Raw genomic sequence first — 21349 nt, 5'->3', positions numbered from 1 at the left:
TAGAGTTTGGTTTTTGTTTGTCGAGAGAGGACTTTACTTCTCAATTACCTACTTAGTCCGAAGTAGCACTTGTTAGCAAGAGTTATCCTGCGTTGGATTTCCAGGCTGAGATGGTGGTGTTTATATTGGTTCCTAAATAGACGAAACTATCAACAACTTCAAAGATAAGACTGTCAACAATGACGTAAGAGCCAAGTCGCGAGTGCGACGACTGTTTGTTTGATGGCAGGAGATATTTCGTCTTGCCCTCGTTCACTGCCAGACCCATTTGCTTTGCTTTCTTGTCCAGTCTGGAGAAAACAGAACCAACGGCGCGGATGTTGAGGTCGACGATATCAATATCATCAGCATACGCCAGCAGCTGTACATATGGTCGATTAAGCTCTGGAGCTCGAATTATTTTCTCCAGCAGCAGATTGAAGAAGTCGCACATTAGGGAGTCGCTTTGTTTGAAACCCGGTTTGGTATCGAACGACTCGAAGAGGTCCTTCCCGATCCTGACGGAGCTTTTGGTGTTGCTCAACGTCAGCTTACACAGCCGTATTAGTTTTGCGGGGTTACCAAACTCAGACATCGCGGCATAAAAGCAGCTCCTTTTCGTGCTGTCGAAAGTTGCTTTGAAATCGACGAAGAGGTGGTGTGTGCCGATTCTCCTTTCGCAAGTATTTTCCAAGAATTGGCGCATGGTGAATATTTGGTTTGTTGTTGATTTGCCATGTCTAAAGCCACACTGATAAGGTCCAATCAGTTTGTGGACGGTGGGCTTTAATAAACCTTATACGCGATGTTGAGGAGGCTTATCTCACGGTAGTTAGCGCAGATTGTGGGGTCTCCCTTTTTGTGGATTGGGCAGAGCACACTTAAATTCCAATCGTTGGGCATGCTTTCGTCCGACCATATTTTACAAAGAAGCTGATGCATGCTCCTTATCAGTTCTTCGCCACCGTATTTGAATAGATCGGCTGGAAATTCATTGGCCCCCGCTGCTTTGTTGTTCTCCAGACAAGTAATTGCTTTTCGAACTTCTTCATGGTCGGGCAATGGAACGTCTGCTCCGTTGTCATCGATTCGCGAATCGGGTTCACCTTTTTTTTGACGTTATACTTTTACAGCCATTAAGCAGGCTGGAGAAGTCTTCCCTCTAGTTAGCAATTATGGTGTGCTTGATAAGTTATGACTAAGGGAAATTTCTTCATTGGCTTCTCCTCAAATTCAGTTCTTGGGCGAGATGTTCTAGGATATACTTTGCTTGTACGAATGAGTTTATTACATTTGGTATTCACTTTGGAACAAATTTGACTGATCCAATTAAACTGCGGTATATACGGTACATATATTCCATCTTTATCGTAGTCTAACTGTATGCTGATGCCTGTTCTGACTAGCGTGTATGTCACACAGTTGGCAGAAATATCACTTTGTTCGGAACCCCTTTGCGGGTTTAACATGAAATAGGATGTTAGGGCCATTAAGAGATCAATGCATTATTTCACTAACTTCGATGAGACCCTTAGAGACTTGAGTAATTTCAAATTTCGCTATCTGTGATCTCCGCTTGCAAGACTCTGCCGTAGTCTCGTAGTCGGAATGCGATTCAGGTATCTAAATTTGCTGAAATGACACCGACTTCTACTCGTTTTTTCAAGTTTTGACGCATCTGTTTAGATACATATCCCTGTTTTCTTGTACTCCGCACTCTTATTTCACCCTTCTATGAAAGAGAAGGCAATATTGGGGACCGAATTTAAGTTTACTTCTAAAGACTTTCGAAAATGCGTGGGTTGTTGGGTAAAAACAGGAACTTGCATAGCATCTTAGAATGCCCGTTATTATAGACGACTGATAGAGACTGTTCCCACAGCCTAAGAGCTGACTCTGTACCAATCTAAAAAAAAATGTGTCAGGTTTGATCTTGAAGTATATTCAAAGACTGCTTCTTTCTTTCTTTAACTATTAAAAAGTAATGCTCGCGCTACTTCCTTTTCAAAATTTTTTCCATAATCACATCATGAGACACCCGTTGTTAATTCTTCACGTACTTTTTTCGCAACTATTATTTTTACAGCGAGCGTTATCAGTGACACGAAATGTATGTGCAACAACATAAATTGTACGGAATTACCCCCGCCTAGCAGCAGCAGTTGGCAGCAGCTGTAAGCACGATTTGTTGTGGCGCTGTCATAAAATGTACATGTAAACCGCAGGAGCAGCTTGACAACAATAACAACATTACAAACAAATTAAAAAAGGCATTACTGTTACAATAACAATAATAAATGACGGAGAATGTGATTGCTAACAATGGCACTTAAAACCAGAATATCACCACGAGCGGTGGGAGGTGAAGAAACTTACGATTTTTTACACTAATAAAAACTCTGCCGAACGTGACCGACCACTATGAAGTGCTGAAAAAGGAAGCGTTAAGTGATAAAATTACAAATGCGCAAAGTTGTATGGCGCGAAGAATATCGGCAGTTTTACAAGGCGCCGAGAGAACAGTAGCTGAAACAGAATATCGGTTTATTCGGATGGTTACTTAAATTTGGCACAAAATATGGTATAAACCACAGTTGTGAATGAATGAATTCAAATTCAAATTCATTCAAATTATAAACCATTACAGAGATCGTATCTGGCAATACTATTCATCTTTGAAAGGTCTTGACATAACCTACAAACCAACACTGTGCATAATTAGTTTGTATATTGCGTTATAGTCGTGTAAACATGGAGTTCACCAACGCCATGGATAAGCCAGCCGGCAGAAGATCTGTGACGACGAATACCGATCAAATCATGGAAAACATCGAGTTAGACCGACATGTTGCATCTCGTGACATCGCCCAGAAGATGGGAGTTAGTCACCAAACCATTTTAAACCATCTGCAGAAGGCTGGATACACAAAAAAGCTTGATGTTTGGGTGCCGCATGATTTAACGCAAAAAAAACCTTCTGGACCGAATAAATTCTGCGATAAGCTACTGAAACGGAACGAAGCCGACCCATTTTTGAAGGTAATGGTGACTGGCGACGAAGACCGGATCACATACGACAATATCGAGTGAAAATGGTTGTGGTCGAAGGACTGTGAAACGTTCCAAACAGTTGCCAAGCCGGGATTGACGGCCGGGAAGGTTTTGCTGTGTGTTTGGTGGGTTTTGAAGGGAATCATCCACTATGAGCTGCTCCCATATGGCCAGACGCTTAATTCTACCATCTACTGCGAACAACTGGACCGCTTGAAGCAGGCGATCGACCAGAAGCGTCCAGAATTGGCCAACAGGAAGGAATAGATTATCGAACGAAATCCGATCACTGTAACCCTTTTTATAAAGCATTGAATAAGAAGCAAAAGTAGAAGTGAGAAAACACATTTAGTTCATCTAAGATAATTATGAGTCTCCGAGGAATAAGGAAACATTAAATAACCACATTGCTAACTAAACAGTTAAATACGCTGTACACACACTTTTGACAGCCACTGTATGTACACACATACATACGTAAGTACATTTAAACAACAAAATACACTTTATGGGCAAATTATTACAGGGTAATGAATACGCAATAAAACCTTGCAACCCTGTAAAATAACTCACGGTCATGTTGGCATAAGCGCACACGCCAACACAACCACTATAAAATGTAAAATGGGGAAAATATTTAAAGGTTCAAAAAAAAACAAAATACTAAAAAGAATGCTTTAAGACGACAAAGCCAACGTGTTTGACATGTGTCGAAGCAATAACAGAGAAAATGGCACAGAGTGGTATGAAGCAGGGACTTGATGTAAGTAGAGCCATTAAAATGTATGTATGTAAGTTTGAGCTTTTCTAAGAGAGCGCTGACATTACATAGTGGCGCCATCCCTCTCAAATTACGTCGACGCCGTTGTCCACTGAAGGGCATTCACTGAAATGGCGTGAGTCATTACGAATACACATTCTCACATACTTATGTATTTATTTAGAGATCCATCTGTATAAACATCAAATGCACATAAAAAGAAAGAAAAATGGTTTGCTTCCTTTTATATGTATTTCGATTCGCATGTCTTCGCTGGCGAACTCTTACTTTTGTTGAAGCACCAAGTGGTCCCTGACCTCGTAGCCACAAACAACAAGTCAACTGTGCAGTCGCCATCATTGCAGCCGAGCCAGACGCAGCGGGAGCCATTATGTGTTGACATCACGTGCATGTATAGTATGTAGTATATATAAATACATAGATATATGTATTTTCATATATGTATTTGTGCATACTATACACAAAGAGATGCATGGACATGCGGATGGGGCCACGATTGGCACTGAAAGATCGCCAAAGTAAAATAATTCATGCCAATGTACCATATACTAAATACACTCTATATGCAGCGTAGCGGAGAATAGATAAGTAAAGAAAAACGCAAAAATTGCAATCTGAGAAAATGTACACATTCATATACGTTTTCGATAAATTTGTTTAATTAAAATCAATTTCGCAACCATTTATGTTTTTAATCATTCATCGACGAATAAGTAGAGCAAAAATGGCAGCGAGGCTTGTCACACATACCATAAGACAATTTTGAATAATATTTATGGGAAAGTTTTCATTCCGAATTTTAACTTTCCTACAGTGATTTGATTTGAATTAAAAAAAAAAAATAAATATATTTGGTTTTAGTTCACAAAAAACTTTAATTTAAGATCTTATTGTAAGATAATTCCAAGATGTAGGTATTAAAAAGTAATTTATAATTTTTTAGGGGGTTACATTGGTTTACGTGTTTTAAAAAATCGTAATTTTTATTATCTTATTAAATTCAAAAATACCTCTAGAATATTGAGCTAAATTTTCAAGTTGATCCAAGTAATAGTTTCGGAGGTACAGCCTTGAGAGCTTGTGCGCTCGCGGCTAGCTTTTGTTGTCACTCAAATCTTTAAACGCCTTTTTCTCGAAACTATGTTTTTAAAGTCGGTTGGCAAGATTTCTCGAGAACTACTCAATCGATCTTCATGAAATTTTACAGTTCTTTAAGGTACAATTCTTAAAGACTTGGACGAAGGAACTTATTTCGATTACAACTTTCATTTTTCTTTTCTTTTTCGTAAAAATTTCTGCCAAAAATCCAAATTTCAGTTCGTTTTTCCTTCGTCACTGGAAATAGCGTCACAGTGGTCGAGTTTTAAATATTTAGAAAAAGCAAGTTTCAGAATTTCTATGTTAATAGTGTATGTTTGTAACAATAATAAACTCTAATAAAATATTTCATTTTTTATATGAGAAAAAAATTGTTGAAAAAGTGCTGTTTTTTACCCGAGGAAACCCATGTAATCCCTTAAATGCGATTTGAGACCAAGTCTAGTCATTAATTCAAAAATTTCTAATTAAAAAATTCGGAACCCTGTACGTTCCATCGTAAATCCGATAGATTTTGAAGAACAATTTACTTGGTGAAAAAGCTCCACGATATTGATATTTATCAACGATAATCGAAAAGTTTACAAGAAAATCAGAAGCACTTGTAATATGCTACTATACGACGAGGGCTCATTACGATAGTCTTTATATTACATGAAGATTGTTTGACAAACCACATGTTCGGCTCAAAATCGTCAACAAGCCTCTTGCTTTGAGAGATATGTATATCTTTTTACCCCTCAAAATACTAGTTAGTTTGGTTAACAACGAGGACGCTGTGGCTCAGCTTGTCTCTGTTGCGAGAAACGTTAAATTTGAAATATTTACCGACAAATACATATATCTATGATGACTGATTCGCATTGTTCAGTTAAGTTACTCCATTTGGTTTCGGTTTATCCTCCCTTGTGTGATTTCCCTTCGCTCCCTTGCACATGATTTTGGCGATTCTGTATGCCCTTAAGGCATGCCATCTCACCGATCCGTCTGTCAACTCTTTCGAAAATTTATTATTATTATGTATGGTTTTTAGCGACTTTCATATTTCCTGAACTGGTTCGGTACCCATGCAGATGGCATTTTTGAAAACCTGATCAGCTATTTCGCTTCCAGGGACGATCTTGTGGCCTGAGACCAAGTACAAATGCAGTCGCTTTTCTGCAACCACTGCTGCAGTATTCAGGGAGTTTAAGGATCGCCTTGGATCTAGCTCCGTGCAACAGATCCCGGTTCTGCTGGTGGGGCGCAGGCCCCTGCGTCATCCACCCTTTTTTGGTGTGATTTGAAATCTTTTCTCCCAGACAAAGCATATCCCACAAACAGTTCAAGAGTTCATCGTTCTCTCTCCTCAAAGTCACTCAATGATACACGATTGGGTTGTTGACTTGTGTTTGAGATATGTATAATGTTGGAGTCATATATTTCTCACAACCTGAGAATTTTATTAACATTTTGAATAATGTTAGATTTATTGTCTCCCTTATTTGAACTGGGTGAACCCGTCTAATTTTAGGTAAATATGATCTAAGATTTATGAATTGTAAAAATTAATAAAAGTGCAGATGGATCGGATAATATTATATACAACTAGTGACATTTATAGTACTCTTCTCGATTTGTCAGCCCCATTCTGTAGATGTGCGGTGCCAAGATATTAAGACCAGTGATATTCCAATAATGTTCCTACAGCCCATTCAATCGAATACCAGCGGGAGTTTTGTGTATATCTAATCTACCTTTACACATAACTTTTACAGTTTTGCAGTCTTGCAGATCGTTCTATCGTGTTTTGACCTTCCTTGCCTTGCTCCTGTTGTTCACGTTTCGGATGAGAGCAAGTTATAGAGCTTTTGAACGGAATGCCGGTCAAAGAGACTTCCCGCTGTGTCCATATTTATTATGCTCCACTTATATAAACCTATTTTTACATTACCAAAAATTTCCAGAAAAAGTTAAATGAAATCAATCGTAAGCGCCCGCTGTGTAATTGCCGCTTGCACGCAGCAGGCACTATTTTTAGGTTAGAAATAATTCACGGCACGCCACATATTCGATTGAATACTTATTTAAAACGAACAACTAGTGGTTGTTGTTGTCAATGTTGCATTTGAGGGGGTGACAAGGCCGAAACAAGGAAGTGCTTTAAAATGGAGACCAACTTGATAGCTTGAAGGCACCTGCCTTTAGACGCTACCAGGTTTAGGTGTAATTTTGTATTATTAAAGCGTACAAGAAGCCACGGAAACGTCACTTCAGCTGCGATGAAAATTATAGTGTTTTATAATAATATCAAAAGGTGGCCACTCTTGCGAACGGCAAGTCTTTAAATATCAGCGTTTTGCCATGCCTTGCCGACAGCGGTTGGTTAAAAAATGGTAATTGCATTAATTGATGACAGCAAATTACAGTCACGACTCTGAGGCAGGCAAGCCGAGTAGAAATTATTGTTGCTTTCGCTTTGTCGTGTTGTTGTCAACAGCAGGCGCTGACAGTTAAACAGACAGAGATAGAGAAAGACAAATGGACACGCGCACAGGCGACGGAGAATTGGAGAGACGGATGCGAGGTACTTAGTTAGGGCAAGCTCAAAGAACATATTAAAATGTCAACGACACTTGTGTGTGACAACAACTTTCATGTTGCACATGCCGTGTGACACATGAGGAAGGAGCGATATGAGCAACTTATGGTTAAGGCGTTGGACTGGTTGTCGCTCCGATGGCTCGTCAAATGCATACATTAGGAATAATACCCACAAATATATATACATTTGTAGGCATATGGTATTATGGTTGTGGTATATGGGACATTCTTTGACAACTCGAATGGAATTGTTGACAAAATAATTTACTTCAACGAAGTTGAGAGACGTTGTTATGTGATGGATCTTCGTGGTTAACTATTGTACAGAAACTAAGTAACCGGTAAGTCTAAGAAGTAGAGGACAATACTTAACTAATGTCTAGTTAACTTCGACTGTATCCATTTTTCTTTAATCGCTTATGAGAGAGATATACATATATTCGACAAAGAGGAATAACAACGTGGTGACTTTGAGAGTCACAATCCAAAGAATAATGAACCCAGATCCATCTTCGAGAAAATTTATACTTTCCGAAATAGCCTCCCGATGGAACGAAGTTAAACTCCGAAGTTTATTTCTAATACACTGAGTTAAATAGTATCGGAACCAAATGGTTTGAGAACTGTATTAATATTTCAATAGTTTTGGGATAACATCCTGGGTAACCCAATATCCACAATCTATATTCTCTATATTAACAAACACAAACCTCTGAAAGAAGTTCCAAAAAAATGTCTACAATCCAGATAACTTTAAGAGGCGACCTAGAAAGAAAAGGAGGATATCCGTATAGTAAATTGCCGACAAAAATTTCTAAAATCTGGAAAAGCTAAGCTTAAGTCGCGGCCTAAAAATAGGAGACTAATCTAGGTTTATCTATACTTCAGCTCTTTGGCATGAACAGAAGGAAGAATGGAATCAATGAGCTGATTATAGAGATCAGCCTAGTCAAAAGTTCATTCTTCTCGTTATCGAAACCCACTAGAAAAACATTTTATATTAGCAAAAAAAATTTACGACAGGCTAACAGGCGTGAAAAGCCTATTTTCTTGTTCTCAACTACATAGACTGAAGATGTGGATTGAAATATAAACGGGGATTTTGTTTTCTCATTATAACCAGAGACGTTAAGTTTGCCGAGATATTTAAAAACGCCGAGACGAGTTCGAAAACTAAGAACCTGCGAATACCACATCGTGAAAAATGTATCTAACTTTTATTAATCAATGTGTATCTCTCGAGTCATATGAGATTTCCGCAGAAAACTAGCTGATATTTTTCAATTAAAAATCTACTTTTAATAAACCAAATTCAAGACTTAGACAGCCAGAGACGTCGGACCGTTGTGCTGCACGGAACTCCTAGGCCTGCCAGAAATTATGGGTCGACTAATTCCATCGCAAAGTTCGTAAAAAGTATGGCAACCGAGAGACTTCAACTTCAGTACTGTGAAAGCTGGAAAGTGGAAGAGAAGATACTTTCTCTGTTTCCACCTTGTTTTCTTCCTTATACATAGGAAAAGTTGCCTAGTGAATGTTAATCTGAGAGTGTCCAGTTAAGACTGGCGATGTGAACCTAGTTAAGGCCTTGTAGTTCGTCGGACCGTTTACGTTCCACTCTGGGCCTGAAGGATTTCACAACCCCACCAGAGCAGGTTGCAGACCAAAACTTGCTAGACACGTGCGAGGTTCATAGATCCAGCGCCAGAAACACCTGCGCGTTTTTATCCTGTTGAGTGCCCTTTCCTGTAGGCTCAACGGCTTTACAGTTCCCAACGTTTCCACTATGACCGGGCCCCCTAAAAGAAGCCACGCTTTGAAGAAGTACATATATCTGTTGCCACTTTGATGGCTGTCCCTTAAACTTGAAACACACTACAGTGGTCTAATAGTCTGGACCAAGAGTTCTCGCAAGCTCTTGACAGAAGACTTACTCTCAAAGTTTTCTTTTGAGCTTCGATTCATCCGATTCTTCAGATCCAAGTCTTACAGTGAAGTACGATCACTTGTCCAGAAATAAACGGTTCATTTCAGTTAGTGGTAGCGTCAAATTATTCAAAATTTGACTAAAAAACTTTCTGATTTAGTATAGCTACAAAAATATCAAACTTGACGACTACAGAGAAAGACTCAAGGCAGGGGGGGCCCATTTAGCTAATACCAAAATGGGCAAATGGGGTTGGTGATGCGAATATATAGCCTATCCCTCCCAAACGTCAACCTCACATCCGCGCGGTACCCCCTGTTCACTACGAACGAGGCTCTGACGACCGAGTAAAGGCGGTATAACCTTAGCACCTGCGAGGAGGAAATTCCTATGCCATTGCCTGCCTAGAGGCGAAACCGGCAGCCCCGGAACTAGGCTCGGATGCAGAAGGCTAATCACCTACTCATCTTAAACCCTCTGATTACCGAAATCAAAGCATTATTGCCATCTGTCAGTACTTAACATTCCAAACACGATTAGTACCAAGTACTAAACAGTTAACTAATCTGACCAATCTGAATTCACCAATTCCACTATTTAAAACTCTTTACTGCGCTACGTCTTCCGTAAAAAATGTGATGCTTAAACCCACTGCATTATTTCGGCAATATAAAACCGCAAGCATCTTATAGCAGACAACTGCAATTTTCAGGTTCCCAACTGACTAGTATTGCACACAATAAGCAATTATTTGAGCTGTCATGCAACAATCTTGTAATCCCGCGCCCACACACCCCATCACACAATCAACCGCCAAACTCCTTACATGCCAGTCTGTAACGGTATTTGCTATAATACAAAAGAATAATTAAATCCGCCAGAAATTTACTACTTAAACCATTTGACATACATCCTTTTTGCGGCCGCCATTCTCATCTTCATCTGTGGCTTACAAACGTTCGAGAGTTTTATTTACGACTCTAAAGCTGGAGACGTGAAAGCCGAAATCCCTTCGCCCAAGAGCATAAACTACAGCAAGGGGATTTTAGTTTAAAGCAAAAATGTATATATTAAAAGTATAACAACCGACTCTTGCTTGCATTCGTTCATTCATCTCTACCGGTTCGTCATGCATCCCTCCCCCGCCATAGAGTTCTCTCTATCCGTCTGTCAGTTAGTCGGATTTTTCAATGTAGTTTATCTTTGGTTAGCTGCGTGGCGGGAATAAGCAAAACGAAAGCAATAAAGAAGTCGGCACGAAGTAGAAGTGTAAATAAAACTGCAAGAAGTCCCCAAAATCTCATAGCTGGTGTCATTGTTTTCTGCTATCAAAGAGGAAGCGTTTTAATACTTGTACATAGTAGCGACCACATAGCACTGGAGCACAAAGTATGAAACGGTGAGTGACGAAGAAATGTGAAGAATATAAAACAGGAAAACACTCGGCATTCCATGGAACAGCCGAACCGTTCAGCAGGACTTACTGCTTCAGTCACTCGCATTCAAACAGCAACAAGTAAAGACTGGTCCTTATAGTGGTTTAACTTGTATGTTTCCACAAACAAGAGAAATTTTGATATTAATATTTTGTTCAGACGAAAATTAATCGAAGTCCCAACCCAGCGTTGGCTGAAGCAAAATTTTTGGACAAAAAAAATGCGTGAAACTGTCTTCAAAGTACAGTTTCGACTACACGGTCTGACAGGAGACTTAATTGTGATATCACGAGCTGCCCTTAATTATAATATCATGAGGACCCCTTGAAGTCACTCCAAACTGCTCAAGCGATACGGTCCTTTTGAAAGTATCCACTATCAGTTTCGGAACCGCACGCGGGAAGAGCTGACATTTTTTCAAGAAAAATTTTGATCGATATTGTTTTTTCAAGGTTCAAAATTAATCGAAGTCACAATCCAGCGTAGACTGAAAAAACCTTTGGACAAGAAAAATATGTGAGACTGTCTTCGAAGTGTAGTTTTGTCTACGTAGTCTTGCAACTTTGGGAGCATCTTGATTGTTGTGGTTTAGGACGCGAACTCGGGAAGAGCAGACCTGATTTTAGTTCCATGAGGAGTGGCATTTCAACCAAACACCGAATACGAAGTACGGCAGATTTTTTAGATGACGATTTTTTAGATGAGATTCGAACCATACCCAGGTGGTTATTGGTACCGAAAATGGCTTTGCATCTTCGTGGCGCTGATCTACGCATTGATTTTATCCGCTGTGCTATTGTGCGCTGTGGGGTAAGGTTGTTGTCAGCAGTTACCTCCATTAAACCCACGAAATGTTGTTTTGTTAGGGCTTTATACTGCCAACTGATGGTGTTGAAGTGATGTTGCCAAATACTGCACAATCACTAGACTCCCGAAGCCGAAAGTCCGAAATTCATACTGTGGACGTCAGTTTGTCTGTGATCCAAATACCTCAACATTTCGGGAATGAGTCGGATGATTTCAAGTCATTACTGCGAAGTAAGATCCTTACAATTTTTTGTAAGATTGACATGCCAGTGGCTAAACCACGCGGTCCTACATGGTGTATCGTATAGTGCAAGCCTAGGAAAGTACATATGTGCAACACTATCAGAGGACTTCGGCTCAACAACTTTACATTTCGCACATCTTACTGATGCGAAATATAGGAAAACAAAGAGATTACGGCATTGTGCTTCAAAACCGGTTCAAAATTTTGTACTTTAGAGATCAACCGGTTGACGCCATTACTGCGAGACCAACCCTAGCTGCCAGATCATGGAGATTGGTATATCTAGTGTTACGAACAAACTTACAACACACATTGCATGAAATATATGTAAGACTTTATTGGAATTTCAAAACGAAGCGACCTGGTGAACCACCCAGTAAGTAGTGGTCTTATCAGAGACCAGACAGACAGACAGGCATTGCAACTAAAGTTGATGCCACAAGCACTTCTGACTACAGTCGACTGCACCCGTCGTCCACACGAATTAACGGTACGTTTGTAATATGCGTGCATCACTGATATCGTGAAGAAAACAAAGAAAAATATTGTATATAAAATAACATGGCAGCACATCCGGTAAAGACAACGGATATGAATATCCCTTGAAGCCATCAGACAGCGCAAATGAGCGTATAGTTATTGAGATGAAAATTGCAAAATGAACAGCGCAACGCGGAGCCGGCAACAACAACATGACAAGGAACAAAGCAAAACAAAAATGCGAGACAAAAACAAACAAGAAAAAAAAACGAAAAAAAAACTAAGAGAAAAACAAATACTAGAAATACAAAGTCGGATATGATTGGACAACGTAACGGCATGAAACAAAAGCGTAAAAAGTTTACACCAACAAAAACAATAACAGTGTAATGTGTGCATAAAAGTATCGACTCGGTTATACAGCAAAGACTTTTTACAAACTCCTATGTAGTGGTAGCTGTAAAATGTTACGTATACGCCGTGTGGCACAAACAGTAAATGCCAGCCGCAAAACAACAAAAAATTACAGTTGTATAAAAAAAACTAATTCAAATGGCAGTTATTGCGCAGTTTTTGTGTTCCCTCTTTTATGGTGGAAAAAAGAATTTACTGCGTTTCATTTGCGGTCGAAGTCGTTGGGCGTTGATGGGTCCGCGTCGTGATGTGGGACATGTACTCAAATGGTAATTATTGCTGTACTTTTATGTGTGTTGCAAGTGCACGCTTTAAAATTGCAATCACTTATTTTTAAGTAATAGTAATCATTCAAATTACTCGGAACTTAAGCATTTTTTTTTGTTTTACAGTAAATTTCACATTATATTAGGTTTCGAATATTTTCCTTCCGCCTTTTTGTCCTTTGAATTTCACGGCTATGTATAAAGCGCAACAGAGCTTGTATCTGGCAATACTATACATCTTTGAAAGGTCTTGACATATCCTATAAAACGATTTATTTTGTTAAAGGCAAATCCGCTAGAGAAACGTTCTGTGATATTAATGGTGTTTTGGGGGATGGTACTCTATCACTTCGAACTGCGGAGGAATGGTTTCGACGATTCAGAATGGGTAAAAATGACACCATGGATAAGCCAGCCGGCGGAAGACCTGTGACGACGAATACCGATCAAATCATGGAAAACATCGAGTTAGACCGGCATGTGGCATCTCGTGACATCGCCCAGAAGATGGGAGTTAGTCACCAAACCATTTTAAACCATCTGCAGAAGGCTGGATACACAAAAAAGCTTGATGTTTGGGTGCCGCATGATTTGACGCAAAAAAAACCTTCTGGACCGAATCAACGCCTGCGATATGCTGCTGAAACGGAACGAACTCGACCCATTTTTGAAGCGGATGGTGACTGGCGACGAAAAATGGATCACATACGACAATATCAAGCGAAAACGGTCGTGGTCGAAGGCCGGTGAATCGTCCCAAACAGTGGCCAAGCCGGGATTGACGGCCAGGAAGGTTTTGCTGTATGTTTGGTGGGATTGGAAGGGAATCATCCACTATGAGCTGCTCCCATATGGCCAGACGCTTAATTCTACCATCTACTGCGAACAACTGGACCGCTTGAAGCAGGCGATCGACCAGAAGCGTCCAGAATTGGCCAGCAGGAAGGCTGTAGTGTCCCACCACGACAAAGCCAGACCACACACTTCGTTGATGACTCGTCAGAAGCTACGGGAGCTCGGATGGGAGGTTTTATCGCATCCACCATATAGCCCGGACATAGCGCCAAGTGATTACCATCTGTTCCTGTCCATGGCGAACGCCCTTGTTGGTGTAAAGTTGAACTCAAAAGAGGCTTGTGAAAAGTGGCTGTCCGAGTTCTTCGCAAATAAGGAGGGGGGCTTCTACGAGGGGTATTATTGCTTTGGGCGACTGATTGATGTCTTAAATTCTTTAACTGTCATTTAAAACACTTTTAAGGCTTTGGAGATTATAAATTTATCCGATCGTGCAATTTATGACTTACTTTGAGATTATAACCTCTAAAACTGCGATGGTCAAGAGTTTATAAGAAAAAAGGTGTATCTGATGATATCATAAAGTAATCATAGTAAAGTAATCATATATACATATAGGATCATTGGTCTAAGTATGGTTAACTTGGTAGAATGATTTCATAGAGTTCAACTAAATTTCAAGATTCACTGATCCGAATTTGGTTAAATACGTAGGATGTTGTATATGATATCGAAGCAAATACAGCAATCAACCTCTTCAAACCAAATCAATATTATAGCGATAGCTACAAAACACTAACTTATAGTGCGACTATAAGATTCAAGAGAGAGAAGGCAACAGAGTAAAGAGAGAAGAAGAGAAAAAAAAATCGATAAAGAAGGGTAAGATGAGAAAACATAAATAGTGGGAGAAAGAGTGCGCTAGAAAAGAAAGGAGAGAAAAGACATCGACATATAACATATTCACTGAGGGGAGAGAGATATAGAAAGGAGACAGAGAGAAATGGTTATAGGATATCACTGAAAATCCCACAACAGTTAAATAATATTTACTTGGTAGAAGTATTGAGTTTAAAAATAAATTATTTTACCATCTTTCGATTAAAAAGAGCTCTGAAGAGTCCTCGAAACCAATCCACCAGAAAATGAAAAAAGTTTAGCAGAATTTAACAGTACCATTCAGAGTTAGGAACGCAGGATTCACTGATATTATATCTAATGGGTGATCGAAGTAGAGGTACTCTTTTTAAAAGCCTTTTCTTGACAGATCACGCCTGAGTCATATCAACCAGTCATGTTATTTTTGTTCAGTATTGTTCGGCATTTCATCATGGAAAGACTTCCGCCTAAACAACGTTTACGAATCGTTTAACTCTATTACGAAACTTCACGTTCTGCAAAGAGTGTGTTTTGAGCGCTTCGCTCAATTTATGATCACATAATCGGCTTACTGAGGGTATTCTTCGCAACACCATCACCCATCTTGAGACTCAGTATTCATTATTGGATAATATTCCAGCCCGCAGTGAAGAAAATATAGCAGCCATAGCTGAGAGTGCACACGAAGACCTTGGAGAGTCGATCGTTCGCAACAACTTGACTTGTGCCAGAACTGAAGCTGCTCTTTGGTATTTTGTAAAGTTCCAAAAAGATCCGACGTTCAGAAATGAGGTCTATTACTGGCTAAATAGGTATGCAAATAAGCAAAAACAACGTAACAAGACGTATCGTGTTATGACAACCAGCTATTTGATGCCTGCAATTCAAGCTTGTGATCTCGGCGAGACAACACATCGGCGCCACTTCCCATACATGGCATAAATCAATAGATTTAGTGAGAGAACACTTCGGTGAGCAGATAATTTTACGTTTTGGGGCCGGTCGATTGACCACCAAGATCGTGTGATATCACACCACTAAACTTTTTCCTGTTGGCATATGTAAAGTCGCGTGTCATTCGCCTGTTACCAGTCGAAATGCTCGAACGAGTCATCGCAAATTGGACTCATGGGGTGGACCATCTGAGACGTAGCCAAGACCAACTTTTAGAAGAAATAATCTTCCAAAAATAAATGCAAAAGAACATGCTTTCGAATGATAATAAACATTCCTCATTAAGTTTGAAATTTCTGTTTTTTTTTCTTTAAAAAAGTAGGGAACTGGCCTTGCAGTGACGAAAATTCTATTTAAAATATTACAAATAAAATAGAGCTTTACGTATTGCGGTCGAATATAGCATTTGGACAGCATTGAGCTTATAAATTTATTTTGCATCACACAAATATCTTTCGTGCCCATTTCAGTTACACAAACATCTCATGTGGCCATGAACTTACCGCCAAAGCCACAAGCAAAATTTTGCTTTACCCTAACTTTATTGCTATTTGTTTACAAATTGAGCAATGAGAAATCGATTTTCAAGACTAACTTCCGGTGATCTCTTTTGTGCTGTCATTTTCGTTTTTTTTTTTTTAATGAGTACGGAGACAACTCGGCGCAGCCAGCAGACGTCTGCCGACGGCACGAGTCACCAACATGTCAACGGCCATACGAAGCACAATAAAAACACAGTTATTTTGTTATAACAACCATAACGAAACCGGAAGATGGAACGGTACTGTGGCAATAAAAAAAAAGGTCAGAGAAGGTGGACGCTAAGGCAAACAGAAATGGGCATGTGAATGAGAGCAGACGATACATAGCAAAAGCCACGCTGTAGATTAAACTCGAACTGTGGATATTGGAAATTCATAAGCTCAAACTAAAAGCCAGAAAGTGTGGCAAGCAAATATGAAGTATTGAGAAACCGGCACGCAGACGAAAGTTAACGCAATCGTACCACGGCTCACACATTGCGGCCCAGCAATGGCACTGGAAAAATACCCGCTGGCCATTCTTAAGTATCCCAACTGGCGTGTACAGCAAATAGTGAAGCTTTACCGGGTAAAGATGTGTTGCGCAAAACACACAACGTCAACCGCAGTGCAAATGCAAGTTTGGCACAAGTGAAAGAGCGCGACGCGGCGGCCCAAAGTGGCAATGCAATGGATATGCAGCACGCAGCCGTGCCAACATGTTGTAGTACGAACCGTAGAGCGGAAAGGCAAGAGATGCAATAAAAGTGCGCCAGGAGACCGCCAAGCCACTGAGGTAAGGACATAGCGGCAAACGAGGCGGCGCAGTTACAGTAGCTGTATGCATGTCACGCGACAGCCAGAGGCGGCTCAACATACTTAGGTATATATATCTACAGCGCGCGGTGAGGAGCCAAGGTGCCGCGTGCTTATTATAAATTGCACTGGTTTTACGGGCGCGCGCGCGCGTTCTTACATATTTTCCGGGTTTGGCGATGACGTGACGGGTTCGCGACGGCAACGGCGAACGAAAACGAAGAAAACAGTAAACTTGCTGTGAACGAGTAAATAGTAAAAGTTTTGCCAACGCTAACTGAACTGGCACGCCAGCAGGCAAAAGTGGAATTGCGGCAAATAAATGCGCACGAGAGTGCATAGAAATGAAAAACTGAACGAGCTGAGAAACTGCGAAAATGTGAAGAGGCGAAAATGGGTAATATGTTCAGAAAAAAGGCCGCCTAGCTGATATGCAACGCCTGCGTGGCGGTGTGGGTAAAGTGCTGGAGGAATAGTTTGCTATTTTGAGCGTTGAGGCGGTGAGGCGGTGAGTGGAGAGCGATGGCCAGCCACCCAGCCGGCTGAAGTAGTGCACGCCGCGCTGTTGACGTTGAAAAGGTCTTTATCCTTTTGCCAATTGTGCATTTGTATGCGACGCTGCGCTCGAAAATCGCCCGCACACACACATACATACATACATACATATGTACGTAGGTTTGTGGCAAGCTCAACGTGTGCGTCTGTCTGAGTGCCTGCATTTAGATTTTAATATTATTTTTTCATTTGGCATTTTCTTCCACACCACCACCATTAAGTTTCTCATATTTTCTCATTTACTTTTGCTTTTCACATTTTTCCGCAGCGCTATCCAACTATTTTTCATCCCACGAAATTTTCTTTAATTTTCATTTTATTTTCTTTGAACGAGTTGCGGTTGCTGTGGGAGCATGTACATATGTATGCGCTCTGGTAGAATTCGCCCGCATTTATTTTGCTCATTCATTGCTGCTGTTTGAATTTATTTCTATTTGTTGTTGTTAGTTTTGCAGTCGATTTTTGTATTTGCGTTTTTGTTGTTGTTTTTTTTCATACCTTTTTTGTTTTTTATATTCTTATTGCGCTAAAGCGCTGGGGGCGCACTTCATTCATTCATTCACTCCTCCGTTCATTCATTCATTCGACAAAACTTACCTCTTTCAATTCCGGAAATGTCTTTTGCGTAGCCTGAAATTAAATAAGAAGAAGAAGAAAAAGTATTAGGTAAATTACTGTTTTAGTTGTGCGCTTCGGGAGTTGGGGTCGCGCGCAGATTTCCGCAACACCTCCCGCAATCATTAATTATAAAAAAATACCACTATATTATCTAATAGAGAAATGTGCGCAATCGCGCGGGTTGAGGCGGAAATTACTCTTAAATTAATTAAATCTGTGTGGGTAAAGTTTGCAATACACTTGAAATGAATTATGACCCGCCAAGCGCTGGCGCGGACTTAAATAAACTTTTGCAGAGTTGATTTGACTGTACATCTTCCATGCATACACTCAAATATATTTAGTATTAGCGCTTGTAGAGAGTTCATTTAACTATGCGCCGCTTTAAAAACTTGGCGTACTTAAAGTTAGACAGTCTACAGCAGCACTTCTCCTTGGTAAGTGGTATTAGCGTTGTCTTCTAAAAAAAAATTGGCTGCCAAGTCTCATTATTTGAAAAGTAAAGTATTTTAAGGATTTAATATTAACTAGATTTAAGGCAAGAACATAAAAGGAAGAGAAATGAAAACCACACCTTTAGGTATGTAAGTTCCATCAACCGAAAGAAATTGATGTGATATCATTTTAACAAACCATTTATTTCGATTTTTTTTTATTTCATATCAAAACAGCTGGTCAAAACATCTACTGGAAGTAAATGACATTTATTCTAAACTGATTTGTAAATATTTTATTTTCGAAAATTTAAATTTTCTCGCACTAGCAGCGCTAATCTGCCGTGAGAGTATTGCAAAATAACGAGTTCATGTTAGAAAGGATTAGAAGTAGACTTTTAAGGCATAATTTAAATTCTCTCTCGAATCAAAGAGTTTCGTATGATGTCTTTCTTGGTATACAAGGTGCGTTCCAAAGTAAACAGGACTTTGTGAACCTAGCGCCCCCTGGTGGCGCCATCTATATGTCGGTGCGTTAGAATCTGCTATCTTTATTGATTATCCAGTGAGAATTTCATGACATATCATTGACTGAAAGTGAAGTTATTGCGTTTTAAGTGTCAGTATGTTTGTGTTATCGGTGCGAAAATGAGCTTCGAACAAAGCGCCAGCATTAAATTTTGTTTTAAAATTGGGAAAACTTTTACCGAAACGTTTCAATTGATGAAACAAGTTTATGGCGATGATTGCCTATCCCGTAGCAGAGTGCACGAGTGGTTTCAACGTTTTCAAAGTGGTCGTGAGGACATAAATGACGATCAACATGTGTGCCAATCGAAATCCGCGATCAACGGAAATTCCATCGAAACTGTGCGTGAATTCATCAAAAATCAGCCGAAATTATCATTGAAATTCATGGAAATGGAATTGAACATCTCCAAAACATCGATTTATCGCAGTTTGACCGAACATTTGGTCCTACGAAAGGTGTGTGCACGATTTGTTCCACACAAATTGACTGACGACCAAAAATTGCTCAGAATCCAACATTCGAAGTTCGATAATTAGACTAAAAATCACATTTTAACCATTAACCACTCCCCGTAGTCACTTAATATGGCACCGTGCGACTGCTTCCTTTTCGGAAAAATGCATTTGGCCATGAAAGGAAAGCGTTATGCAGACGTATAGACCATTCAAAAGGCTAGCACCGGCATACTGGCGGCCATACCGGCCGACGGGCTAAAACACTCGTTCGACATGTTTTTGGACCGTACAAAAAAACTGTATTGAAGCAGAAGAAGACTATTTTGAATAAAATAAATTGATAATAAATAATTTGTTCTGTGTTTTTTTTAAGTCCTGTTTACTTTGGAACGCACCTTGTATAGAAGATTCGAAGAATGTACATATTTTTCCAAAAAAGTGAGATCATTTCTTAAAAAAAAACTCAAACTCAAACTAAAACTCAATTGTTAAAAAAATTCAATATGAAGTACAATCGATAGAATGAATTTATGCATATGACACGACCTCTTTTTCAACAAAATCAAATCGTATATCATAAATAGCACGTTAGTTATTGGCTTCTAACCAATAAGAGAAGAGAATCTGCTTCATTGCTAAAGAACAAGGACTTCAAATAACCCCAAAGGTATAACACCACAACTCCGTCCAAAATCATATCATCCCTACTTGACAACCCGGTATTATTAACAACTGACTTCATCCTTATTTTAGCAGAAGTTGGCCAGTGGAAGAAAATTTAATAGATCCTTTCACCACACCTTCCTCAGCTTTAGCAATTTACGGCCTACAAGCTCTGAAACCTCATCTCGCATGTACCTACAGGCCAATATCCAGTTAGAACTATTTATCATTACGGTGATATGAACCTTTCTAAAAGCAAGTAATTCAAAAACATCTTGGATTCCTTTTTGAACAAGAAGGAGAAAATTCTCTACGCTTACGTACAGTTCACAGAACTAATACAAGAGAGAGCGGAGCACCGACCCAGCCTGATGAAATTGGTCTAACTGTGATATTTCTCACCTCGTCAACTTTGTCGTTTCGGAGAAATTTCGCTATGACCAAAACCATTATGATAACGAAGTAACTTGAATCTATCAGACACTCCTTGACTAACCTTGAGCACATTATCAGTGAACCTTATGGACTAAAGTGCAAGTCAAAGCATATGTACATATATTGTATCTCGCAGGAAAACTACTTTGTGGTTATGTACGCAGAGAAAAAACTACTATCTAACACCTATTTCAATTCAGCACTACTCATTATGACTGATTGAGTTCTACTCTCTTGTCAAAACGACTGACCTACAACATACGTAGTTAGAGTTAAATTAAATACTCTCGAACTATCGTTTTAGTCTTAAGTCCATGGACGAGATATAGACTTATGCTTCGAAGCTCTAGACCGTATGTAAATTCATTATGAAAACAAGAAATAACGTTAACTTCGGCTGCACCGAAGCTAATATACCCTTCACAGGTGTATTTCTTTTAGTAACTACGTTCAGTTCATATGGAAGCTATATGCTATAATAATCCGATCTGAACAATTTTTTGCGGAGATCCATGTCAAATTTCGTGAAGATACCACATCAAATACGAAAGTTTTACTTACAAGCCCTTGATTCCGATCGTTCAGTTTATATGGCAGCTATATGTTATAGTGGTCCGATATCGGCC

At 39.6% G+C, this 21349-nt stretch overlaps 1 protein-coding gene across 7 annotated transcripts in view; it reads right to left on the bottom strand.

Moving 5' to 3' along the window:
• LOC105225682 (uncharacterized) overlaps positions 1-21349 on the bottom strand; it is a 319801-nt gene that overhangs the window by 226872 nt on the left and 71580 nt on the right. For all 7 annotated transcript variants that reach the window (XR_007423553.1, XR_007423550.1, XR_007423549.1 and 4 more), the window contains one exon: positions 18184-18216. Coding sequence is in view for 2 of the 7 variants with exons in the window: in XM_029549927.2 (XP_029405787.2) it covers positions 18184-18216 (33 nt within the window). In the remaining 5 variants the exon portion in view is untranslated. The remainder of the gene's footprint in view (positions 1-18183; positions 18217-21349) is intronic.

Source organism: Bactrocera dorsalis, chromosome 1, assembly GCF_023373825.1.
Source record: "Bactrocera dorsalis isolate Fly_Bdor chromosome 1, ASM2337382v1, whole genome shotgun sequence".
NCBI classification, from domain to species: Eukaryota; Metazoa; Arthropoda; class Insecta; order Diptera; family Tephritidae; genus Bactrocera; species Bactrocera dorsalis.
Note: the sequence above shows the minus strand (reverse complement) of the source record. Positions and strands in the feature narration are given on the sequence as shown.